Source organism: Anthonomus grandis, chromosome 1 (genome assembly GCF_022605725.1).
Source record: "Anthonomus grandis grandis chromosome 1, icAntGran1.3, whole genome shotgun sequence".
In the NCBI taxonomy this organism is placed as follows: domain Eukaryota; kingdom Metazoa; phylum Arthropoda; class Insecta; order Coleoptera; family Curculionidae; genus Anthonomus; species Anthonomus grandis.
Window position 1 is genome coordinate 43,350,783 of NC_065546.1, and position 26,317 is coordinate 43,377,099.

The window sequence follows — 26,317 nt, forward strand, 5'->3', positions numbered from 1 at the left end:
TTATCCTCTACTTAATTTTAATTTTAATTAAAATATAAAAATTCCACCCTATGGTGGCTTCAAACAAATTAAATCATAAATTTCCTAAAAATTCTACAAAAGCAGCCTAACCTAACCCTATAATGCTATAAAACGTACAAAATTATCCTAAAGTAAAAGCAGTCAAATGTTCTCCATACTTATAAATACATATACAATCAAAACAAAAAAAACTTAGATGCGTAAAAAAAATCAAAAATAACTTTATTTTCGCTCCTAAGCAGATAGAGAGAGGCACCGAGTGTATAAATACCAGAAATTGGCAAGCAAGCTCGAAACTAAACAATTTTTTTTTATTATTATTGTGGTGGTCGTGGTGATGGTGTGATTTCTATGGATGATAACTGTGGACAGTTACGTAAACAAAATGCATCTAAAAATAAATTTTTACTTATAAGATGAAAAATTGGTTGCCATATAAAATGACCCACTATCACATCAAAACAAAGTTGACCCAAATGAAAATCTAATTTAGGTTGTCTTGTCGACGCCTGATTTTCTTAAAAACGTAATTAATAATAAATTAATGGATATTTTTGGAAAACAAGGGAGATAAACGGGTATTTTCGATTCGGGCTGGGCGCCAAAAAAGCAATTTGTATTAGAACACCAGACTCAATAAAAATATGTTTGTTTTTTCGGATGCACTAGAAATTAAGATAAGATATGTCGCGCCTAAGGTGATATTTCAAATCAAAATATGCCATAAGCTACAAAAGCTACAAAAATCAGTTTTCCAGGCACTTCGTGACTCAAATAAATTGGATGTTTTTATCTGTGGTTTTTTAGTGATTTTACTCCCACAATATTAAAATTCTAAACGTTTTTCTAGGCAGTTTGGGTCAATAATTAAAAAAGTGGGTTTTTCAAATAAGCTTCATTACTTTTCATTTTGGGCTTAAATAGCGCAAAAGAAAAGTTAATAAAATAAATTTAATTTTAAAAAAGCAATGAATTTCTACAAAATTAGCTACTTTTGTCTTGGGATTTTCATGATTTGGTGCCACTGTAAATAAAAGATTTGAAATTAAATATCTATTTTCCAAGACGTGTTAAGTTTATGAATTGTTTGTCTGATGTTATATGTGTAACCTTTGGTGTACCACAGTCAACAGTGTTGGGGCTAGTACTGTTTCTATTATATATTAATGATATGGTCAAAGTAGTCAAAAAACAACAACACAAGACATAATAATTAATATAATTAGAAAATTTGAAATAATTTCTATTAATGTCAATAATTCTTCATAGTGAACTTGACATTGATAATATACGGAAAGTAAATAAGTAAATAGGAAAAATATTGCTTACGAAAAAGAAATTAAATATCTGGGGGTAATTTTAAATGTGCACTTAAATTATCATGCATAATGAAAAAATTCTTTAAAAAAATTGTTTTTTTTTAGAAAAACAATTTGTCAATGCACACAACATTGATATTATATAATGCCACTAAATTTGCAGTTTTGCTCAACATTGCTATTTAATTTACCCCAATGCAAAATTAACCAATTGGAAATAATCCAAAACAGAGCTATGAGACTGATTTTAAAATGTAATCGTTTAACTGCTGTGAAATCTATGTTAAGTGTCCTAAATATGCTGTCTGTCAACCAAAGAATTATGTTTAGTGTCTATTTGGAGAGAAAAAATAAATAAAAACTCCATGTCTCGGTCTCAAAACATCCTTTATATTTGTCAGACAACTAGTAATGCGTACTAAGTACTAAGCAGGTCATCTAGTTTATAAGGTCTGATGATGCTTTATTAGCGAAAAACATGTAACCTTCAGGACATATATAAAGAATGTTTTAAGACCGAGGCTTGGAGTTTTTATTTATTTTTTCTCTACTTACGTAGGTCTCTTTAAGATAATGGACGAGTACTTTCAATTAGTGTCTATTTGTTTATTTTTAAGTTCTTATTGTTAGTTCTGTTAGTTATTGTGATTTATTATAACTTATTGCATATGACGTGGAAGTCGAAGACTTTGGCCCGCACGAAGTCCAGCCTTTACCTCATTAGATTGTTGATTCGATTTGATTAAATTAGATTCAACCTTTTAAGCCAAAACTGTTTGCACAATGCATATTTTAATTAAAAAATTAAATTATGCGAAGCCTAACAAAATTACTGAGTTAAAAAAAATAAAAATGTTGCTTGTGGCGCTGACATAATTTTAAAAAAGGTTAATTTTAAGATTTGCTATATCAAAAAAAGAGCCAGCCATTGTCCAAATGTTAATAACGAATAGTAAATGCTAAATTTGTGGCCAAAATTCAAAAAAATTACATTAAATTTATCGCCCTGTATATTGGTTGTTTTTGACTGTCGAACTAGGAAAATTGAACTTAACCTCATTTTTTTTTAAGAAATCTGCTCTTAAATTATTTACCATTATTTATAAGACACTCTGTATATATATAAAATACATATTGAGATATTTGTATATTCTTTAGGTATTATCTTGGTTTTACCTTGTTAACAGCTTTTACCTACCTACGCCTGTGATAAATTAACAGTTTTTAAAGATATAGGGGAGAGTGGGGCAAAGCGGAATGAGGGGCAAAGTGGAATTATACATATGGTAACGTCGCATTGGTAAGTCATTGCCCAAAACACGTGGTAAATTAGCGGTTCATTTCAGTACGTCAAGCGGTGAACACTGCGCGTATGTGCTGTTTAGATTTTTGACGTTATGTGAAACTGGTGGATATTTGTTTATTTCTTAAGGTGATAAATTTGTGTTAAAATCTGGATTGTGATATTTTAACAAAAACTGTAGCAGCTATTTTCAAGGTAGGACATATAACTAAGTGTACTAAATAATATAGATGGATCAAATCACAGTTGTTAAAAAAAAACAAACATTTATTAAAAAGATGCCAAATGGGGCAAAGTGGAAAATGTCAAAAGGGGCAAAGTGGAATGCAGTCCACTTTGCCCCATTAGAAAAACAATATTTAAACTAGATTCATTCGAATGCATATGCTTATTTTTTATTCCTATTTTTTTTTAGAGGTCCGACAAAAATGGTTAGAAATTATGTCCGTAAATCCACACAACATGTTTGGGATGAGGAAGATATGGTCAACGCTATTACAGCAGTTCGAGCAAATCGTTTGAGCTATGAGCAGGCAGCTCTTAGCTATAATGTGCCACAAACAACATTGTTTCGAAGAGCTAAAAAAAACTGCGCGTCCGAGGAAGCTTCAAGAAAAAGGCAGATTTACTCGTTGTTTTACACCACAAGAGCAACAGCTTGCTGAACACTGTCTGTTCATGGAGAGCAGATACTTTGGCTTAAGCATATCAGACTTAAGGCATCTAGCCTATCAGTTCGCTGTAAGGAACGGGATAAGCCATCCATTTAATAATGAGAAAGGAAAGGCGGGAAAAGATTGGGTTTTAGCCTTTTTAAAGCGGAAATCAAGGCTTTCTCTGCGAACTCCCGAAAAAACCTCAATCGCTAGAGCTACGGCCTTTAACCGGCATACTGTTTCTGCCTTTTTTAGCCTGCTCATTGAACTATATGATCGCTACAAATTCTCGCCAAGCCAAATTCATAATGTGGACGAGACAGGAATCACAACGGTTCCAAACAAACCGTCAAAAGTGATTGCGTCTAAAGGCAAAAAGCAAGTAGGAACACTTAGTTCAGCAGAAAGGGGGACGACAACTACGTCAGTTATTTGTTTTAATGCAGCAGGGAGATATATTCCCCCATTAATGATATTTCCAAGAGTAAGAGAAAATTTAGAATTGTTAGAGGGGACACCGCCTGATACAAAACTTGTATGCCATCCTTCAGGATGGATGAACACAGACATATTTTGCCCAACATGGTTCGATCACTTTTTACGACATGTCAAACCAACTGCTGATCAAAAGGAACTGCTAAGCAAGGTGATAAAAAAGCCATTCCTTCCTGCAGCAAAGATGTTGAAGACGAAATACCATCATGTTCGTCGAAAATAGTAGCGGTACCAGCTTCCGATAAAGATTTTGTGTTAAAAATAACTGAAAAGGATAAAAAAGCTCTTCCTTCTTGCAGCAAGCGTGTAGGCAAAATGCCCCCATGTTTCCCAAAAGTAGTAGTGGAACCAGTCCCTTTGTTATCAATTCATTCTTGTTCTTCAAATGTCTCTCCTTCCTGTTCTCCAGAAGTTCTAAAGGAGACAGGTCTTTTGACTGAAAACCAAATTTGCAGTCCCCGTGACATTATACCGGTACCCCAGGTGCAGCAGAGTACTAAACAGAAACCAACAACACGTAAGTCCGTATTATCATGAACTGCTAGAAAAAAACAGTCCAACTCCCATGAAGTTAGTTACTGTAAAAAAAAAGTTTTTGAAAGCAAAAAGAAAGACCCGGAACATCGTCAAAGTAAACGCTGTGTGAAAAGTGGAATGATTTTCTCTTTTTTTTTTTTATTTTTTTTTACAAAAACCGTTCACCTTAGATATATTTTATCACTGACCTTTTTAAAGAAGAGTCTAAACTTTTGATTGACAGCATTTTTACACCTTTTTAAATATTAAGATCGCCAACTAAAAAAATAGAAATATCATTCCGCTATGCCCCACTCTCCCCTACATAATTATGGTAGTAGAAATCGCACATATTTTATACTGATAGACAGATGTAACACAAATCAGTTGATCAACTCTGTCTTGTACAGAGGCTTAATAGAATTCAATAAATTACGTGTGGTCATTAAAACCTGTGATAATTTAACACAGTTTAAGAAGCTTTTAAACAAATTTATTTTAGATAGGTTGTAAGTTTTGTTCATTTTATCTTATATGTGTGAGTGTCTGGGTCTTTACATTGTGTGTCTTACGTTAACTTTATTTATACATTTTTAATCAATTTTTAACTTTTTTTATTAGTAGAGGTTTATTTTTAGATATTAGTGTTCTCCCTTACAAACAATTCAGAACTTTTAGTTTTATTCTCATATTTAAGTGGCCTTTATACTTTTTATAATTGTTGTGTATCTTTTGTATAATAATAAATACTAGAAAAATCTTATTTTCATAAAAACCTGTTTTATAGGAATTTTTTTTAAATATTAAAATTTATCTCAAAATCAATGTTTTGCAGTTTAATTAAAAAATACAGTTTGTGACCAAATTAAATGATAATTTTGAAACTCCTTTATTTCCTTTAGGAAAGCCTGAAAAAAATACATTTATACAATACACAATACCTATAACAACCTCTGTTTATTTAGTTTTTAGAAAATTAAAAAAAAAGTCCCAAAATTGTGCTCTTTTTGGAAATATTAAAAACCAAGGACGTGTTACTCTATTTCTAATATTCTGAATTTTCTTAGAAAAATGTCTATTGCACTGTAAGCAAAATTAATAGTATCTTCTGCCTCAACCTTCTTCTGATTTTCTTATTAAACATTAAACTTCATCACCAAATTACTGTAAATTTCGAGCCTACCACTCCAATAAAAACCCTCAATAACCCCATCAATGCACAAAAACGTACTCTCTCTTACACATAGGGCAATTATTAGAATTACTGAGGCACTGCCTCAAGCACATTGCATGAAACATATGCTGACAAGGCGTCACCTTAGCCTTAACCATAGGACTTAAGCATACCGCACATACGTCATCGCAATTTTCGATCTCTTCACTGGTGGCGTTCCTGAACTGCCCCAGCACCTCTTTCTCCTTCTGCAAAGTCCTCATATAATTGAAAAAAGTGTCTTTCGCCCTCAAATAAACGGTAAGATAAAACGCGAACAAAGCAAATTGAAATTGTCCGTAAAAAAATAATATTATGGAAATTATCGTGGCCACTCCAACTGTGTAGTAACGCAGAAAAACTGGAGCGTAGAATTGCTCCAGAGTCTCTAGGGATTCGATCTTTAAAAACACCAATAAAGGCAAGAACAGTTCTGCAAATACTTTTTCCGTGCACATGTAGTAAGTCCATGTGATAAAAGTATAGAGGGCAGTCGGATGGTAATGCTCTAAGCCTTGCTCAAGTCCAAACACCAACAGCATAAACGTAACTGTAATGATAAAAGTTACGGCTTTAGTCCATTCCAGGACGATTTTAGTGGCGGACATGGCGAGGTGTTTGATGTTACTGTGCTCCGTCATGTTTACAGTTACCGACCAGTCTTCTTTCTCGATTAGTTCTTTGATGTAACTGACACAGTAAGCGATTACGTTGTAGAACATCAGGGAGTAGAGTCCCGTAACTTTTTTTTGTGGACAGTTTTGTCCTCCGAAGCTGCAGAGGAGGACGCGGTCGCAGAGCATGAAGAACACCAGCTGAAACAAAAAAAAAATGTTTTTAATGCCTAAAGATGATTTAGAGGAAAGTTGAATTTGAAAGTTGAGTAAGAAAAGTTGATCATTTTGAGAAAAAAAGGAATTGCGTGGTAGTGCGTGGACAAAGGCCACAACACAAGATGTTTTTTGTACAAATTTGTAAATAGTACAATGTTCTACCAACATTTTTTACCAAAATATTTTAATAGATCTGCCTTTTTGTTGGCTTTTGGAAGAAATATGTTAAATTGAATGTGTTAAAAAAAGATTTTTTTTATGATTTTCTACCATCGTGGGTAATCAGAATTTATTTCCATATATAATTATTTATTTTCAAAATTTCGCTACATGTAAAAAAATAAATACCTTAGAACATTGAAAGGCCTTTCAATGTTCAATGTGATAAATACAAATAAAAAAACGCACTAGCAAGCGCAGCTATTGCAACCGCACTTAAGCATTAGAACTATTTCAGGCGATTTAGGCATACCTCGTTCTGTAGTTCACAGAATTTTGCAGGAACACAGGTATAACACAATTTTTCAAAAATAAGTGCCTAGATACTTACTTAATTTAATTTTTTTTGCATATAGATTTCATCCATTCCATATGTTATAACTCCACCAGGCATTAAATCTAGAAGACTATGACAGAAGACTAGATTATTGTCATTGGATGGAAAATATGTTGCTCGAAAATCAAAATTTTCTCAACGAAATTTTATGGACAGACGAAGCAACGTTCAATAGTGACGGAGGAGTTAACAGACATAATATGCACTATTGGTCTGAAACTAACCCTCGTTGGATGCGCGAGATCCGGCATCAGGGAAGGTGGAGTGTTAATGTCTGGTGCGGTGTAATAGGATCTCAGGTTATAGGTCCATTTTTATTTGGATATCTTGGATTTTTAAGAAATGAGCTCCCAGCATTATTTGAAGAGGTGCCTCTAGTTATAAGAGCCAACATGTTTTTACAACATGACGGATGCCCGGCTCATTTCGCGGTATAAGTGCAAACGTTCCTTAATCAGCGGTACCCTGATCGGTGGATCTGCAGAGGTAGCTTTTTCCCTTGGCCGGCAAGGTAATTTTATCGTTATAGAAACATTATTAGATTACATTGCATATACTTGCAGATCGCTAGATTTAACCTGCCTTGACTTTTATTTATGGGGTAGAATAAAAGCCATTGTATTTTCTTCGATTCCTACCAATAGAGAAAATATGAAACAGCGAATAAGGGGCGCTATTCGGAGTTTACCAGCCGCAGAAATAGAGGCAGCCGTGGAATCAATCCGACGAAGAGTTCAAAATTGTATAGAACAAGACGGACGACAATTCGAACACCTCGGCAGGCATGAGATTAGTGTAGGAATTAAAATAATATTATTTTTTATTCCATTTAAGATAAGCAATATTTTTATCTTTTTTCAGTTTAATTGGTACCAAGTGCCAAAATTATCAAAATATTTTGGTCGTGTTACAGTGACGCGTCGACGTTGATAAATATTTAAAACGTTCCTATGCATAGTTTTCCTAGTTTTCCCATAAACATTGATTTATTACCTGATTTAGTACCAATGAAACTTCCTGTATAAAGAAGTGTATAAATAAACGCCACCTTCCGGAATTTCTAAAAAGCTGGTATACCAAGATTATAAGAAAGAAACATTACAAGAATAAAAGAGCTTTTAAATAAAAGTTGTTTTAAAAAAATCGGTGCAGCCAAAGCCTACTTCTTACCTTTTTTCTCATTTAAGATAGAAACTCTCCCCACTATTGAAACATGCCTGATGATTATTGGGGCCTGAGATACAGCCGAGGAACATTCTTAATGGGACACCCTGTACATGATATTCCATATTCAACATTAACCACAGTCATAATAAACCGAACAAATGTAATACCAGATTTTGCGTACCTTATTTTATCTATCATACTAACATTTGAACTACATTTTATGAAAACAACTATACACCATCGTTTCGATTAAAGTTTCCCTCGCTATAATGAATTTAACCATCAACATTAAAATAATTGTTAGCAAGCTGCCACGTTCCAGTTAAAATAATAATATCACACAATAAAAATTTATACTTTTGTAGAAACACTAACATTTGGTCGAAATTTTTCATTATATTGCGATTGTTAAAATGGACTATATTTAAAATCTTTGTACCTACATTAACTTCTCTAGGCGCAAACTCTTTGTAGCAGGTTAGCTTCTTGCACTTACTCCCCCATTATATGTCAGATTGACAGTTCCCGAAATATAGCCGCAATCCACGCTTAGGGAAACACCCTGTATGTTTTAAGATGGCTCTTAGTATATTGAAAAATAGCTACTTAAGTGGATTTATTTAAGTGTAGTCATGCTAGTGTGCGTTCAATAAATTGCACTGATTTAAAAAATGTTACAATCATTTGGATATTGCAAAATCAAAGATTTTTTAGAAAATTGGTAGTAGTAGGTCTCTAGTTTTTAAGGGGCTTAATAATAGCTATTTTTTAATAATCTGAAAAATGCCATCCTTAAATGTTTGTCATAATTAAACAATCCAAGACTTCGTCAATTCCATTGCTAAATTTATTTTCCGTTTCTTTGACGGTTTGCGGATTTTCGACATAGCTACTACTAATGTTAGAAATGTAGAACGAATATTTTGATTTATTTGGAACAAAATGTTTTTTCTTTAATGTTTTTAGCAATTTTGGTTGTACATTTAATTATATTTATTTGAAGCATTTTTCCAGTAATTTGATTGCAGATTGTCCACATTGTTTAAATTTGATTATAGGAAATTTCTATTCATCATATTATAATTCCGACCATGCTGCAAACGTCAATGACCATTTAAACATAAAAATTGTTTTTTTTAGATGAATTTTACTTATTTGTCGACGCACTAAGATCCCAATCTAATTTATTTGATTGGGATCTTGTATTTGAAAGCACATTTTAATCCTGGCTATAACAAAACTTTAACTGATTTTATTAACACTATTTTGAAATAAATCGAAATGTTGTTGTTTTTTTTGCTTTATTTCTTGGAAGATTTAGTATATATTATAATCCCTATGGGCAGCAATATAAAATCTATATATTTTCAAAAAGCAACATGTCAGATGATAAACAGTGAGAAATGTGAAAATATAGCATAAATAAATAAAGAAGAGAAAAATTGTATTTCTTTTAAACGTGCTCGGAAAGATTTGAAATGTCGTTTTGCTTTAATATGCACATATTTCCTCTTAATATACACTGGTGGCCAAAAGTAGATTGACAAATTCCATTTTTATGGATATATTTTATCTAAAGCAAAGGAAAAACCGGTTGAGCTTATTAGTGTTCAGGAATGTAAACAACATAGTTTGAAGAAACAAATTCCATAGATTTTTATTGCTTGCCCTTTTCTCAATATTTTTTTATCAAATTCCAATAATTTTGTTTGACTGCTAGGTGGCCAAAATTGGATTGACAAACAACATATTTATTCATTCTCTGAGTTTTATGCATTGGTTTCTGTTGATTTGACTTTCCATACTATTAGTTTTGAAAAATATTCACAATGCCACGTGGTATAACTTTATCGATCGATATTAAGATGCGAATAATCGACGATTACCAGAAAGGGGTTAAACAGGCGGATATTGCTCGAAAATTTTCTTTTTTAAGGACAACAGTACCTAAGTCAAATAATAAAAAAATTTGATCTTCGTGGAAGTGTTGTTCCTCTAAAAAAAACTGACCGACCAAAGAAGACCACTAGTCGTGTTGACAAATTAATTTTGAAAAAAGCAAAACTTGACACATTCGCAACTTTAAAAGAAATCAAGCTGCATTTGGAAGAAGAAGGTGTGGGTTCAGTTAGTTGTCGTACCATTAGAAGGAGACTTCAATATAGTGATTTAAAAACAAGACGCCCTGCAAAGAAACCACTGCTAAGTTTAAAAAACGTACGGACGCAATTGAGCTTTGCGCGAGAACATAGTCACTGGACAGTCTCCGAATGGAAAAAGGTTATTTTTAGTGATGAATCAAAGTTCAATTCGTTAAAGAATGGTTGACCCAAGAAAAAATTAATGTTATCAAATGGCCGTCACAGTCACCGGACCTAAATCCGATCGAGAACATTTGGTAATACATTGATCGTCACATCCGATGTAAAAATTTCAAAAATAAACAAGAACTTTTTGAAGCTTTGAAGAGATGCTGGATATCCATTGACACGTCCTATATTGACAATTTAATTAGGTCAATGCCCAAAAAATTGGTGGAAGTGAGAAGAAATAGAGGCTATGCAACGCATTATTGAATAAAAACCTTTAAATTTTCTATACCTATTTTTATTTTAGTAAGCTTTGAATTTGTCAATTTAATTTTGGCCACTTAAAAATTGTTTAGTTTTTTAATTTTTTTTTATAAAATTGGGTATTACGAATAAATAGTTTAAATATAATTAAACATTACAAATAGGCTCCGTTGTTTTTTAATCAGGTACTGTCCCACCTAATTTATCATTTCCTAAACCGTGATATAAACAAATTTGAAAAATAAGTAGTTGTCAATCTACTTTTGGCCACCGGTGTATATAACCTTAGTTCTAATAATTTGAGAGATATTAGTCATGAATGTGTACTTCATACCGATTTCGAAAATCCCTCGTTTTTCTTAACATGACTCAATCGGTATTGTAAATACCTGCAATATCGATTATTCATATTTATTTCTTTCTTAAATAGTTTCAATGGCTGCGAAGGGTGCGCTATAGTCAGGTCATAAACTTGATGCCATCTGGTATACATGTGAATACTCCCTCTTCTTATTTTACTTTCTCTATAGTGTAAACATAAGATCGTTTGACAAGATGACATTTTGCGCATCGTGTAGCTTTTTTTTTAGTGAAATTTTTAGTTTGAAATTAAATAATTCATATTCTACCTAAAAGTTTTTAGTCAAAACGGTAACAATTTGAGTTTTTTCAAATTTTATTGTAAGTCAAAATGTAATCTAATTTAAGAGGCAATGATAAAAAAGTCATTAAATTATATAAGTTTATACATACGTATATCCAAGGTTTGTTTTTCTAGTAAACCAATCTCGTAATAAATTAATCAAAATGTGAATCTTGAAAGTCCGGCACAAGGGCGAACTCAAAAAAACAACATAAAATAGTTGGGAAATTTCCAAAAACCAATTTATCAAAAAAAAATAATAAAATAAGAACCGACTTACTTGCGTGGTCAAGTTGGATATATTTTTCATATTGATGAAACTTCTTTCGCATTTGTCCAACGGGGCGTAGATTTTACAAATTATATTCCAGGCGGGTCTGGAATATTTGTTCACCAAACCTGTAAATAAAATAAATGCTATATAAGTAAATCTTAAGGTTGTCCAGACACCCTTGTAAAAATATATAAAAGTATGACTAAAAGAAAAATCGCAGACATACGAGAGACACCGTTCAATAACCTTCATTGCATGTAAATATCATCATTATATATATATAAAAAAAGAGAATATTCCATATTATTATGAACTATTGGACCTTTTAGAAAAACAAGAGATTATCGGATCATTCCACTCAAATTTTAATTAGTTGTATTGAATTTTATTATTCGTGGACACCTCTATGGTCGACATCCTACTTGTAAGAGTTTTTGGAACAAGGAGTTATCAAGGTATTAAATTCAAAGGGCAAAATCTCAAAAGCTGGTTGGACTATTTAAATGAAACAACAAATATAATCTTAAGAATTTTAACCTTAACAAATGTTGTTTCTTAAGGAGCAGTTTTGGAGTAATTAAGTCTTTTTTGGAGTGGTGTCTGAGTAGGAAGTTTGACCTTCAAGGTCTGACATCTCAAAAACTGGTTGAAATATTTAGATGAAACAAAGAGAATAATGTTATGAATTTTAGTTTTAACAAACATTGTTCAAAGTTCAAAACCTTTTAACCAAAAAATTTAGGGAACAGTTTTGAATTTATATAACGTTTTTGGTACTGATGTCTGACGAGGATATTTGACACTCAAGGTGAACACCCAATTAGAAGTCCGAAATATCAAAAACAGGGTAAAATATTTAAATGAGACAAGAACTATAATATTAAGAATTCGCTCCTTAACAAATATTGTCCGAGGTTCAAAATAGTTTTAGAAATAATTTTGGAGTAACGCCACTTTTTTGATAGTGGTGTCTGAGGAGGACATTTGAACCTCAAAGTGACCGCCTAATTCAAGGATCAAAATAATTTGACTATATGAATGAACCAAAAAGCATATAATTAAAAATTTTATCCTTAATAAATATTGTTTAAGGTTCAAACCAGTTTAAAAAGGAATTTTGGAGTTATAGAACTTTTTTGGTAGTAATGCCTGAGGAGGACGTTTGACCCTCAAGGTGACCACCCAATTTCAAAGTTCAAAATCTTAAAACCTGGTTGGAGTCTTTTGATGAAACAAACAGCATAATATTAAAAATGTAATTCTTAACAGAGTTTAAGGTAGGGTCTTAAGCAGGTTAAAAAAACAATTTTGGTGTTATGCCACTTTTTTGCTAGTGGTGTTTGAAGAGGACGTTTGACTCTCAAGGTGACCGCCTGATTCAAGATCCAAAATCTCATAATCTGGTTAGACTAATTTGAATGTAACAAAAAGCATAATATTATAATATTAAAAATTTAATTCCTAATATAAATTGTTTCACACTTTGACCCCTGCACCCGGTTTCGCAAAAATTATGTACCCGAACTAAAAATTTGTTTTCATAAATTTGTTGTCAACACAATAAGGATACAATAACAGTATTTTTTTTGAAAGTAGTGATTTTAGGATGCGTGTATATTTTTGATACACGCAGTTCACAGAAGCTGATATTTACTCATTACGGTTATATTAACCTGCATGTATGAAAACCAATACACAATTTTTTTATAATAAGTTTATTCAAAAAGTAGAAAAACTTACATTGGACTTAAATTTACATTTTTTTGGATACATTATGTGTTTTGAAAAAGCAATTTAAACATAAATTTTTTTTGTCTGTACATCCTGAACATCTATGTTAACATCTCTTGTGCTCTTCTGTATCTTTCTGAGTAATAGTTATAACAAACCACGCATCTTCCTCTCTTTGCTTGTTCTTCCAATCGATGAGTTAATGCTGGCAGGAGAGGAACATCTTCATTGTCCTTGCACAAACTCTCAACAAGGCTCTCCCTAAAAGTCGTAATATTTTTTTCTCTAAAGCTTTATTACACAGTTTTAGTGCATTCACAACGCTAGTACTTGCTATGACTTCTATCCCCTCTTTCCGATACCATTTCAAAGAACGCCTCACGGGATTACTATAAGAAGACATTTGGTCCGAGACATCAATGTAGGACTTAACAGCGTTATATTCGATTATGTTAGATGGCTTATTTTTTATACCAGTTCTTGTCTAGATTTCAGTTATTACCAGAGGTGATTTAGTTGTCAAAAAAGCAACATCTCGTTTGTCTACCCATTTGCCAACAACAACAACTTTCGTTTTTGTTTTTGCATTTCTCCGCGATTTAATTTTTTTGCTCAAAGACACGTTTAGGGTTGTATTTTCTATTTTTTCGCAGTGTTTCAATTAATAGTTGTCGGTGACTAAGGTCCTACCGCTGTTCAAAATAGGTTGCATTAACTCCATTACTACTTGAATTGCTGCTGGTTGATCCGTGGGTCGGACTTTCTTGCCAGCATAAACTTCTAAGTTGTACGCATGCACGTTTGAGCACACAGCTTAAAAATTTGTATGCCATACTTATGGCTTTTTCCAGGTATATATTGCAGAAATGATAGCCTAGGAATAATGGAATAAAAGGAACCATGGATTCATCTATATAAACGGAGTTTCCTGGCACCAAAGGTGCCTGGAAATTTTTGATGGATATTCCTAAAAGTGTTTCCAGTTTGAATAATCTGTTTCCCTCTGGACATAACTCATTATCCGAAAAATGTAAACAAGACAGCAACGCTTCAAATCGACGTCGTGATATCTGTGTAACTTTATATATATATATATATATATATATATATATATATATATATATATATATATATCAGTTTTATAAATAAAACTAGTGCTCTAAAAATCTTTTAGACGAGGTTCTGGGCTCATGTCCCATCCATATAAGGATTCCAATAAATTTTAACATTTCTTTGTGATTTGTGTCACTCCATTTGGCGAGAATTGAGTTTTTTGAGATAGACTCATTGACAATACCAGCAATAATCTTTTGATGGGCGAACCGATTTGTTTCGGTTACGAGAAGGTCAAGCAATTCATCAGAAACTAATAGCCTATAAAAAGAAAGCGGGCTGTCGTCATGACGCGTTTCGACAATCGGACCTAATGTACTATCCTCTTGTGGATTTGGAAATTTATTTAGATTCTCTTCAAATCAACATCATTCCAAATTACGTTTCGTTGTACTCTTGCCGCTTGAACTTGGGGACCAACTAAATTTATATCTTGATCTTCGTCATCACTACTGGTACTTTAAAAATAGATATAATTTTTATTATTGAGGGTATAATATAAAAATACAAATATTGCCTGTTGTGGCTGGTCTTGGTTTTTCGGTACTTGAGGTTGCTGTTGATATTTAATTTTTTTATAATTTTGATTATTATTTTCGGCAGATTCCTCGCTATCATATTCCGAACTCTCAGCGTACCATGGATCTGTATCTGAATCATCAAATGGCTCGTCAATATCGCTAACATGGCTTAAACTTTCAGCTAAATTGGCAAGTTACAACTCCGAAAGAGCACGTTTTTTTCTACCCGGCATATTTGCGCGCGAAAATCGTCACTAGCAAGACGTACAAACACTCGATCACCGAACTGTAAACAAACACTGATCCTAAAAATAATATTTGCCGGTATTTAGGTTAAACGAGATTTTTGCCATTTTGCCGGACTTACATAATAATTTTTAACAACCTAGGAAAAAAACTAGTTACCAGAACCTAAAGGTATTAAAAAGCCCATACAAATACGTGGTAACTGTGTTCGAATGAAATACACAGCACGTTGAATACGCCAAATATTCGTGTATCAAAAAATATACACACAGGCTAATTTACAAATCTTTTTGCGTATTACTTTTGATACACACACATAGGGGTTAACGTTTTAAGGTTCAAAGCAGTTTATGGAATCATTTCGGAGTTATGCAACTTTGTTGGCAGTGGTGTCTGAGGAGGACGGTTGGCCCTCAAGGTAACTAACCAATTCAAAGTCCAAAGTCTTCAAAACTGGAAGGAGTCTTTTCATGAAACAAACAGCAAATATTAAGAATTGCATTTTTTTTTAAATGTTATTTAAGGTTAAAGCAATTTAAGAAAATGTTTTAAACTTATAGCACTTTTTTGGTACAACCCAACCCAACCCAACCCAATATGAACCCAGTCTGAAATCTGAAAAACTATTTGGAGTATTTTAATGAAACAAAAATCATAATATTGAGAATTTCATTCTTAACAAATGTTATTTAAGATTCAAAACAGTTTAAAGAACAATTATGTAGTAATACAAAACTTTTTTGGTAGTGGTGTCTGAAGAGAACGATTGACGCTAAAGGTGACCATCCAATTCAAAGTCTAAAATTTCAAAAACTGGTTAGACTATTTCAATGAAACCGAAAGCATGATATTAAGAAATTGATTCTTAACAATCGTCGTTTAAGATTCAGAGCAGGTTAATGCACAAATCTGGAGATATGCAACTTTTTTGGTGCCTGAGGAGGACGTTTGACTCTCAAGGAAAAGCATAGTACTAAGAACTTAACACTCTACAAATATCGTTCGGGGTCCAAAATATTTGACAAATATAAATAACTTTTTTGTTATTGATCTACATACTTAATTACCAAATTCGCTCATTTGAAAATAAATAACTGTTTGTTGGTCAGGGTTGGGTTGAGCTAGAACTTATAATAAACAATTTTTCAATTATTTGAACTGATAATAAGTTCAACCGGAATCTTGAACTTTTAAAATCGAAAGTGGGGTAATGGTGTTTTAACAAAAAACAATAATTAATCTTTGCCGAATGTAGGCGCCACTAGTTAGATTTTTGGGCAATTACCTGATAACCAAATTGAAAAATTATTATTTTTTTTATAAATAGATCTTTCACATTGGGGTATCGCGATAAGCAAATGTCTTATGGCAGTAAACAACGTCTAGTCGTCGCATTTCCAAGTCTACTATAAATAACTCCCTTTCCTGGTACTTTACTCGTCTTATCGGGGCATTGATGTTATTTATAAAATTGTTGTAAAATTATTCATAACGGGTTCAATAACAATAATTAATCAATAATCATATTGACCGATGGGATGTTTCATAACAAATGGCCTTTACGAGGGGGACTCGGTGATGACTTTTGGACTTGTCATTGATAAATTCACGTTTACCTAATGGGGTTACTATAAGCAAAACGTGAATTTATGCTCTCATTATATAATTTAAATTTTGAAAAATATATTTAGAACTGTGCCGATAGTATGGAAATGCTTTTCGGTATTTTGGTCTAGTTGTGTAATCTACAAGGAAAATGTGTCAGTTATGTTCTACTTTTAAACTGTGTCGTTTTCTCTGCTAATAAGTCAAAATCATTCAAAAATTAATTTTAATAGTTAATTTTTTAATTCAATAATACTAACAGATTTTAAACTTCCCGCCCAATCGCCAACCTGTCAAAATCAAGGTTCTTTAAACGAGTTTTTACCCTACAAAAGGAGCATAAAAATAACTTTCAGGCACACACTCAAGTTAAATGAAACTTCCTAAGCAAAATAGCACCCTTTTTATCTCAAGTATATTTGAATTTATACCTTTTTGTACAATTTTATTAACCTGTCTCCAATGTCAAGAAGGTCCTAAAGTAATCACGCAGAAAAATAGAGGGCGCTCGCAAGCAATTAAAGCTAATTTAAGCTCATTAGAACAGTGAAAGCGCTGCAAGCTATTTTCACTCATTTTAAAGTCATATATTTAAAGAACCAGTTGGACGATTGTAGAAAGCATGATACTAAGAAAAGATATAGACTATACATGTTCTTTCATGTTTAAAAAAAATTTTAAGAAATAGTTTCGGAATTATTGGGCTTTTTTGGGAGCAGTATCCAAGAAACAAGTTTGACAGTTATAGTCACTACCCATTTCAAAGTCTTATATCTAAAGAACTGGTTGGACTATTCTAATGCAATAAAAAGCATAATATTGAGAAAAGTATATACTATAAATATTTTTTCATATTTAAGGATTTTTACGATATAGTTTTGGAATAATTGGACTCTTTTGGGAGCAGTATCTAAGGAACAAGCTTGAGCCTTAAACTCACTATCCATTTCAAAGTCCTATATCTAAAGAACTAGTTGGACGATTCTAATCGAACAAAAACCATGATACTGGGAAAAGTATATGCTATAAAAATTTTTTCATGTTCAAGGAATTTTAAGAAATAATTTTGGGATAATTGGACTTTTTTGGAGAATTATCCATGGAATAAGTTTGTCCCTTAAAGTCACTACCCATTTCAAAGTCCTATATCTAAAAAACTAGTTGGACGATTCTAATGGAATAAAAAGCATGATACTGGGAAAAGTTTATACTATAAATATATTTTTCATGTTCAAGAAATTTTAAGAAATAGAGCAGTATCCAAGAAACAAGTTGTACCCTTGAAGTTACCATCCACCTATTGCAAAATGCTATATCTAAAAAACTAATTGAACGATTCTAATGGAATAAAAAGTGTGATACTAAGCCAAGTATATGCAATAAGTGCTTTTTTATGTTCAAAAAATCAAAAAAATTTTTTTTGGAAATATTGGACTTTTTTGGGAGTGCGTCCAAGGAACAAGTTTGATCCTTAAGCAGACCATCTAAGGTGAAAGTCCATAATCTAGATTACCAGTTTGACTATTTTAATGAAATGAAAAGCGTGATACTAAGAATAATATATACTACAAATGTTGGGAGTATATGCTACAAATAGGAGTAGTGTAAAAGATTCTTAAGGTGGCCATATTGTTTTCATATTTTTTATTATAGATACTATAAGATTATATACAGGTTTATAGAAAGGTTTACTACGAGATCCTCATGCTCTATTTTGGTCACACCATATATTTAAAAAAAAAACACTACTGCAACCTTGTCTAGTTTAATTCTTGAACTACTCTTTTGACGTATTTTCTATCTCTAGATATCTTGTAAGAATCTTTTGCTAATGAATTCTCCAACCCCAAAATAAAAATTTTGCTATCTTTTTCTATCTGAGTCGACTAACATGGCAATCAATATATTCATCGAGATAATACTTTTAGTGTTTCTAGATATTCACTAAAAGTTGCACCAGAATCTTTTGTAATTTCTCCAGGATTAAATTGGGTAATTGGTGAGTTTCTGTGATGAACTACGACGGTTAGAATAATTTGTTAACTAGTCGAAATCAAACCTTTTGGCACCCTAATAAATCGTGTTTTTAAGGCAAATATTGAAAATCTGGATAAGTGTCGCGAGTCGTTTAATTTCCAATTAATATGCAGATGAAGTGCTAAAGAGGGAAGAAGAAATTAAAAAAGAGGAAGTTAATTGATAAGTAATTATCCTTGGGGAAAAGAGGTTACGTGTGGATTTAGTATAAAAGGGTAGGACTTTCTGGATTCTATCTCATAGTTCAGTAGCAGCTTGCAGCATCTACTAGAACCAGCAGGTAAGACTAGAACCAAATTTCAATAATTTTATTTAATTTAACCATAATGCTCTAAAGCATTATAAATATACTTAGTACAAATCAACCCCATTTGGCAACACCGTTATGTGCATAAGTGTTAAGCGCATCAACTTTGTTGAGCGGCCAGCATTTAGCGTTAGCGTTGTTGGCAAGTGTTGCAAAATGTATTTGAGCCTCACTATATAAATCTGAAAATGCAAACAACAGCAACAGCATTTCAACGGAACCGATTAGCAAGAAACGAAAATCAGCTCCACGAGCCGACTTCATGATTGAAGTCACTCTCTGTATATTAAATTATTGTTAAATAGGTTATTACACTTAATACCCACACGGATTGTTTGTCCTAATTCGGTATCGGTACTCGTCTAGTAAGTACCCGCCGAGATCTGATATTAGAAAACGACCATGTCTAACAGACTGCAATTTGTACCACTTAAATCACTGTTTCGAGTAGGCATTCGGGATAAATGTACTTGAATAGAAAATGTGGATAATTTTTATGTCTCATTTTCTTCTTTTAACACAATGACCTTCATTCACTGATTTATTATTTATGAACTTCTAATAATCCTTACCTGGTAATTTACGTGTGATTTGCCTTAGCCATTTTACTGGGTACTTGTAGTTGGCTGAGATGAGAAGTGGTAGTACCAGGAATGAGTAAGTGGTGACAAACCAGCTTCCGAGGCTAAGCAGTAAGGGGGCGTGGCCTCTGGAACAGTATGGGAGGAGAAAGAGTACTGAGAGTAGACAAACTGAAAAAAAAACATGAGTGCATTGTCTCAACGAAAAATCTATCGGACTATTATCCGGAGATCGAGCCGGCCTCTTATGATATATTAAACTTAATGAAAGGAAACTAGAATAATACTAAAAATAGAGTAAATCACTTAAGTTATTTAGACTTTTGGTCAGTGGGGCGTTAATCATATTAAACAGCTGTTTTATGTGCCCGAGTATATAAATAGAATCTTTATTTGTGTATTTCGTTTGGATTGTTAAGCAATTGCGAAGACCATTAAATAATTAATTAAAGTTCATTTTATTTTATTTTTATTAAGAAATATATTTCAAACCAGAAATCTTTAAAGCTGCTAAAAATTAAGGAACCGTAGTTCATTAATTAAAATTAAGTTTGGTTGTTTTTAATCGTTAATGAAAGTTAATTAAGAAACTGTAATTAATGCATTCTAGAATATTCTAGTATGGACATTTTTAGTACAGTGAATTACGTGCAATACTTTTTTTTTGACCTTATCACAGAAAAACAAGAATTCTCAGTTACAACTTAGACGAGTTTCAGCTTCTGTTCTAGCTAGAGTTTTGAAACAATATTAACTAGAATATTTTTAGTCTAGTAAATTGCGTGCAATAATGTTTTTCCAAATACCTTATCAAGGAAAAATTTACAGCTGCAAGTTTGACGAGCTCTAACTTCTATTCTGGTAAAAATGATTAATTACACCATTTTCAGTTTCTCTAACTCGCTAAAATTTTTAAACTATTTTTTATTTTCAAATAAAAGGAATATTTTAGAATATTTTGGTATACACTGAACTATATTTACTCCAGTAAAATGCAGGCAACTAATTTTTTTCAAATACATTATTAAAGGAAAACAAAGAATTACAAGTAGAAGTTTGACGAGCTCTAGCTTCTGTTCTAGCGAAAATGTTCGCACCATTTTTGGTTTCCAAGCAAAATTTATTCTAGAATATCCTAGTATAAGCTGAAATATTTCTAGTCTTACATAAAATATTAATTAATTGAACCAGTCGTACCTGTTTCTGCTATTTTCTCATCACGAACTTTCTCATCCAGTTTCGGGAGTGTATGTAAACTACGTAACCGTCCCCGAACTCTAGTTATCATCCCCATTGTCACTTTAACTCAAAAAACACCGCCCCAATTAACAACCGTTATCACTAAAAACAAAAATTAATTACGCGTAAATCACTATTTCAGCACTAAATTAACGCGATTTCGACTACGTGGCGAATTCGCAAATGCTGACGCGTACCCGTGAGTTTCATTCATATGATTATTTTTGGGTCGAGTTTTCCCCACCACCTTAGGAAACCCAGTCAGTTTTCTTTTTATTTTGGCAAATATACTGCTTGTGCAATTTGTTTTTTCCCGATAGGAGGTCTACTACGGTTTTTAACTTTAACTCAAGGTTGGCCCCATCTATAATGACCAAACAATCACGTTCTGTGTGTAAAGTTCATCCCGCTTTACCATATTTAACGATAAGAAAAACGTAATTAAACGGTAAAATAAGGTTGTTTGGCTACTTCTAGGAAAAAAACAACAGGAATATTGTTTATTGGGCCAAACTTTCGCTCGCAGTATCACCTACGCAATCTGGTCTTCCAAATATTTTTCAAAAATATTATTATTCGCACGTAAAACTGCTATTTCTGGATTTTAGTTTATTATGACTTAAGTTTTGTGAATGGCTTCGTGACTAAAGAAACGTATTTTTAATTAAATTGACTATAAATGAGACAAAATAAATATAATCAAGCGACGCTCTTACAATGGCCGAAAAAATGGGCCAGGGCCAACGCCGTTAAATATTTTTAAAATTATTTCATTTGCCAAATTAAGTGGGATTGAAATCACTTTGTTTTGTTTGAAGCATTGAGATTTTTTTATTCATATTTTGACTCGTAAATGCGAAAAAAAGTCAGTTTTGGTGGGTAATTTTGGCGCCCAACGTGTGGTAACTACTTTTTTCGGAAATATTTTCGATTTTTTTATAGTTTGAAGAGCATTTGTGTCATGAAGAGGTTGTAAAAGTACATTGTGTTATAAAAGCGGTTTAGTCAACTTTTGTAAATTAATCTGACCCAATAAACCTGTTTTTTTTTTGACTGAACTTCCTCCACTCTCGATCAAATATCTCAAAAACCCCAAGTGATAAAAATATGAAATATTTTTTAAGGGATTTATTTAAATTTATTGGTCAAAAATAAGCTTCCATGTCAACGACCGATTGTTTATTATTGACCAAATGGTTTTCCACAAATTCAAAAAAAAATCGCTAGTTATCAGTCTGTTTTTGAGCAATAATTTCCGAGAAAAACACGATGTACCTCGAAGCAACATCGTTATTTTTAATCCAGTTTTGGAAATAAACAGTTTTCACTTCGTGATTATCGGCTTTTTTGCGGATCGATGAAAACATATTTGTGCATCCGTTAGACGGACCTGCATACGTGAATTTTTCGAGAAAAACATATTTACCGATTTAAAAATATCCACTCGGATGGCGTCTGTGTTAATAAACCCCCCTGAGAGAGTAAGTTCTTATTCGCAAACTTTTGGATTAAAGCCAAATTAACTTACTAAACGCAGTAAAGCGACTAATAGAACATCAATTGTAGAATAAAAGGGACAATCATGATGTTTATATCAACCATAAATATTCACACCTAGAGATCTAAGCTATCGAATAGCGTAGAATGCTTACTTCCATTGTCAACATAGCACTATCTTATGTTCTACTTATTGTAAAAAATGTAATGTCGGCTCTGGAAGTTTGACGTATCAAATATACCAATAAGTAACGGCCGTTTTAACGTTTATCAGCATAATTTTCACAGTCTAAATCGGTTTGCGGTTGTTTCTGTTCTACTCGTGGTGCAAATTGGAAAATCAGCTCTGAGAGTCGATTTTCGATCACTCACTGTCTCCATTTCACTCATTGTAATAAAACACAAATTCGGCTCTGGAAGTTTGACGTGGCATTTAGATCAGCGGTCAATATACATGCGTCTTTGTTGTACTCATAATCGAAATGGTAGTCTTACCTTCAGTTGTCATTAAATTGCTGTCCCTGTTCCACTCATTGTAAAAATTACAAAGTCGATGCTTGAAGTTTTACGTGCCAAGTGGCATTTAGTTTAACCCCAACATTCATCCGTCTTTGTTCCACTCATTAATAAAATTTTAAAGTCATCTCTAAGCATCTAACTTGTCAAATGACACTTAAAATTTCCTATCTCTGTTTTACTCGTTGTAAAAAAATGCACAGTTGTCTTGATTCATAAAATGTCATTTAAAGAAATTATCAAATATTAATATAGACATTTATCACCACAATTTTTCTAGTTTGTATCTGGTTATGCCTGCCTCCGTTCCACTCGTTGTAAAAATTGCAAAGTCGGCTCTGAAAATTTGAAATGCTAACTGGCTTTCACTCGTCAAATGACATTTCAGCTTTTAGCATATCGCTTTCTCTATTTCACTCATTGTAAAAAAAAGCAAAGCTAGCTCTGAAAATTTCTCGGGATGGCACTTGAGATTTCCTCCAGCAGTTGACATATTTCATCTTTGTTTCACTCAGTGACATGCCGATATGCATTAAGTTACCGGTCAGCATCTAGCTGTTTCCACTTCATATTGGGAGTTTTCATATACTCCTTATATGATAAACATATACCCGTCTTTGTTTTATTCATTATCAAAATTTTAAAGTCGGCTCTGTAAGTGTGACGTGGCATTTAGATCAGCGGCCTTTGTTCCACTAATTATCGAAATGTTAAAGTCGACTTTCAACATGAAACTTGAGCTTTCTTTCAACCGTCATCATATCGCTGACTCTGTTCCACTCATTGTGAAAAAATGCAAAGTGGGCTCTGAAGGATTGACGTTTCAAATGACCTCTAGCTACCGACATATTTCATCTTTGTTTCACTTACTGCAAAGACATTCGACGTGCCATATATGATATTTGATTTAATCTATAAACTGGATTATATTTCCATAAAAAAGTGTCATTTGTGCCATATAACGTCATCCGATGATTGTCCAGTTTGACGTGATCCAAATTTTTCCAGTGTGAACCAGATGTCACTCCCTAGTTGACATATGTCAAAGTGTAAATTGCTACGCTATTCAGCGGGAAATTTAAATTATTTTTCATTCAAAAATGTTTAAATATTATTCAAGAGAAAAGCAAGTAAAAGCAATATTCAATGACCATGGAAAACACTCGTGGTCGCTTGTTTTTGTTTATAAAAGTTTAAACTATTATTTAATTTATTGGAGATTAAGCAGAAAATTTAGAGGCCGATTTATCGATAAAACTCGGTAACTTTGCCGATAATTTGTCATTATGGTAGTAAGCCAATAATTTGTGAATGATGTGTTGATTTTTATAAATCAAAATATATATTTTTCATCTCGATTTTATTTTGATTTGGACGTACAAGAGCCTTCAAATAATTGACCTTACGTCATCCAAATTAAAAGATAGTAATTAACTGTTATACACTCTTTGACACAAATCTTCTTCTTCTTCTCCTTCATTATCATCTTCTTGTTTTTGTTTATAAAACCAAATAATGCAACAATCTCTTATCTAACACATGTACATCCGCCTTTACGCAATATTTAGACCAAATCGAACGATCTGAATCGCATAAAAAAGGCCATAAGTGTGTTTGTTTGGACGCAGCAGATATGACATCTTGACCCATAATGCACCGCATGAAAGATGCACAATTTGGCATTTTTTGAACTACTAATGACTTAAATTAATTCGCATCATTTCGCTCTCAATTTCCGAAAGAAACAGTTGACACCGATTTGATCGCGAATGCGTTTTAACGTGACCGACGCGACGTTGAGTAAGATCATGGATTTATCGGTTATTTATCGGTTTTACTGGTAACTTTGCATTTAAAAAAATCTTTGTTACATAAACCTTATAAAATCGGTTTTATCTATGTTATTCATGATAATTTTTTCTTGATTTTCTAAGTCAAAAATTATGCACTTTTAATGTTTAATCAAAGAAGTACGCAATATTCTTAATATGTGCTTGGCATATCATTTTTTAGTTCATTTCTAGAACCTTACATACCGAACAAAAACAATTTAAGCCATTATATTTAAAATTGAATGAACTTTTTTGGCTCCCGAATGTTAACCTCCTTATGGCGGTCAAGTAATCGTGTCAATAACATTAAAGAAAGAATCTTTCTAAATATAAATATAAAACGATATGAGCAATTTTTTTTTCTGTTTACGGACAATCAACATTTTTCAGTGTACACATTATAATTACTAAATTGTTTCGTACCCTTATTAGTGATAAAACTGGCGCCCTAAAGTTTCAAAAAATATGTTTCATCTCATTAGGGTATCTGGAATTACGACAAATGATATTTACTTTAAGTGTCATTAGGCGGCATTAATAATGTCATCCGAAATTTTTCAAATATGCCTAAACATCAGCCTAAAATTGTTTAAATGATGCAAATATTGAGAAATATCTCATTCTATTTCCCAGTTTTTGAGATATATCTTGAGCCGCAGAATGCAGATAATTGTAATGAATGGAGAAACATCAGGAGTTCCACAGTGCTCAATCTTGAACTTGATAATATGCATATCAGATATAATCATAGTTATGTTATAATTTAAAGCCGTTTGACTTTGACAAGATGACATTTCTAAGAAACGTTGGAAATAAGAATGTTAGTAATTTTTTTTGGTTTAAAGATGTTATATTTACTCTTACCCTTACTTAATATCTCAGATCACATAGATACAATGATTACTTTTTTTTGGTTTTTTTTTGGTCTCACTATAATTAAATAAACGTTTATTTTTGGTTTACACGAGATGCACATTTTTGGTTGAACTTCAATTATAAATATCGGATAAAATCTTTGCGTGATATATGTTGAGGAACTTAATATTATTATTCACGTTTAACAAGAAAGTTTATTACGTGTTAATGATATACAATTATTATTTCATAAAAGTTAAAAGTTTAAGTATGCTATATTGTATACTATTTAGAGACGTTTATAAAATGCGTTTAATGGATTAAGATTTTGCAGATGTGTTTTAGGCATCAGGGAGCGTACAAAAAAATAATTTTTACGAATGGCGTTCATAAGGGGTTTACCGTAAATATAATTTAATTAAAAAGAAGTACACCACTAAATTTTTCTAAAATAAATTTTATTTTTTAAATCCCTGTTTATTTTTAAGGAAATTGTATTTTTGAGTTTTTTTTTATTCGTATATCTTATTTGGTATAATTATTGTTTTATACACCTTAATGCATTTCCTATTTTGTTCTAGATTTCTTTGTGTATGATATTCCGTTATTGCACTATAAGATATTTACGTGTATGAAAAGTATATCGTATGCTACACTATGGCATATAT

The 26,317-nt window shown here is 32.3% G+C and overlaps 2 protein-coding genes across 2 annotated transcripts in view; one reads left to right on the forward strand and one right to left on the reverse strand.

The window, feature by feature from the left end:
• On the reverse strand, nt 1–21,313 carry LOC126736308 (uncharacterized). Its single transcript, XM_050440606.1, has 4 exons — nt 20,908–21,313; nt 19,702–19,881; nt 11,576–11,694; nt 1–6,338 (listed from the first exon to the last, which is right to left on the reverse strand). The coding sequence occupies exons 1-4, from the start codon at nt 21,002–21,004 to the stop codon at nt 5,523–5,525; spliced, it is 1,212 nt and encodes a 403-aa protein (XP_050296563.1). The 5' UTR covers nt 21,005–21,313; the 3' UTR covers nt 1–5,522.
• The window catches only part of LOC126736317 (neuroparsin-A-like), an 18,017-nt gene continuing 10,710 nt past the window's right edge, over nt 19,011–26,317 (forward strand). Inside the window, exon 1 of the mRNA XM_050440628.1 lies at nt 19,011–19,102. The gene's annotated coding sequence lies outside the window, so the exon portion shown is untranslated. The remainder of the gene's footprint in view (nt 19,103–26,317) is intronic.

Bases quoted from the DNA above. Each gene is read 5' to 3' on its own strand.
- LOC126736308 (XM_050440606.1), bottom strand. From the start codon at position 21,004: ATGGGGATGATAACTAGAGTTCGGGGACGGTTACGTAGTTTACATACA. The intron at 11,695-19,701 runs GTAAGGATTATT...TTTTATTTACAG, and splicing joins AATCACACGTAAATTACCAG to GTTTGGTGAACAAATATTCC. The intron at 6,339-11,575 runs GTAAGTCGGTTC...TTTTTGTTTCAG, and splicing joins TATCCAACTTGACCACGCAA to CTGGTGTTCTTCATGCTCTG.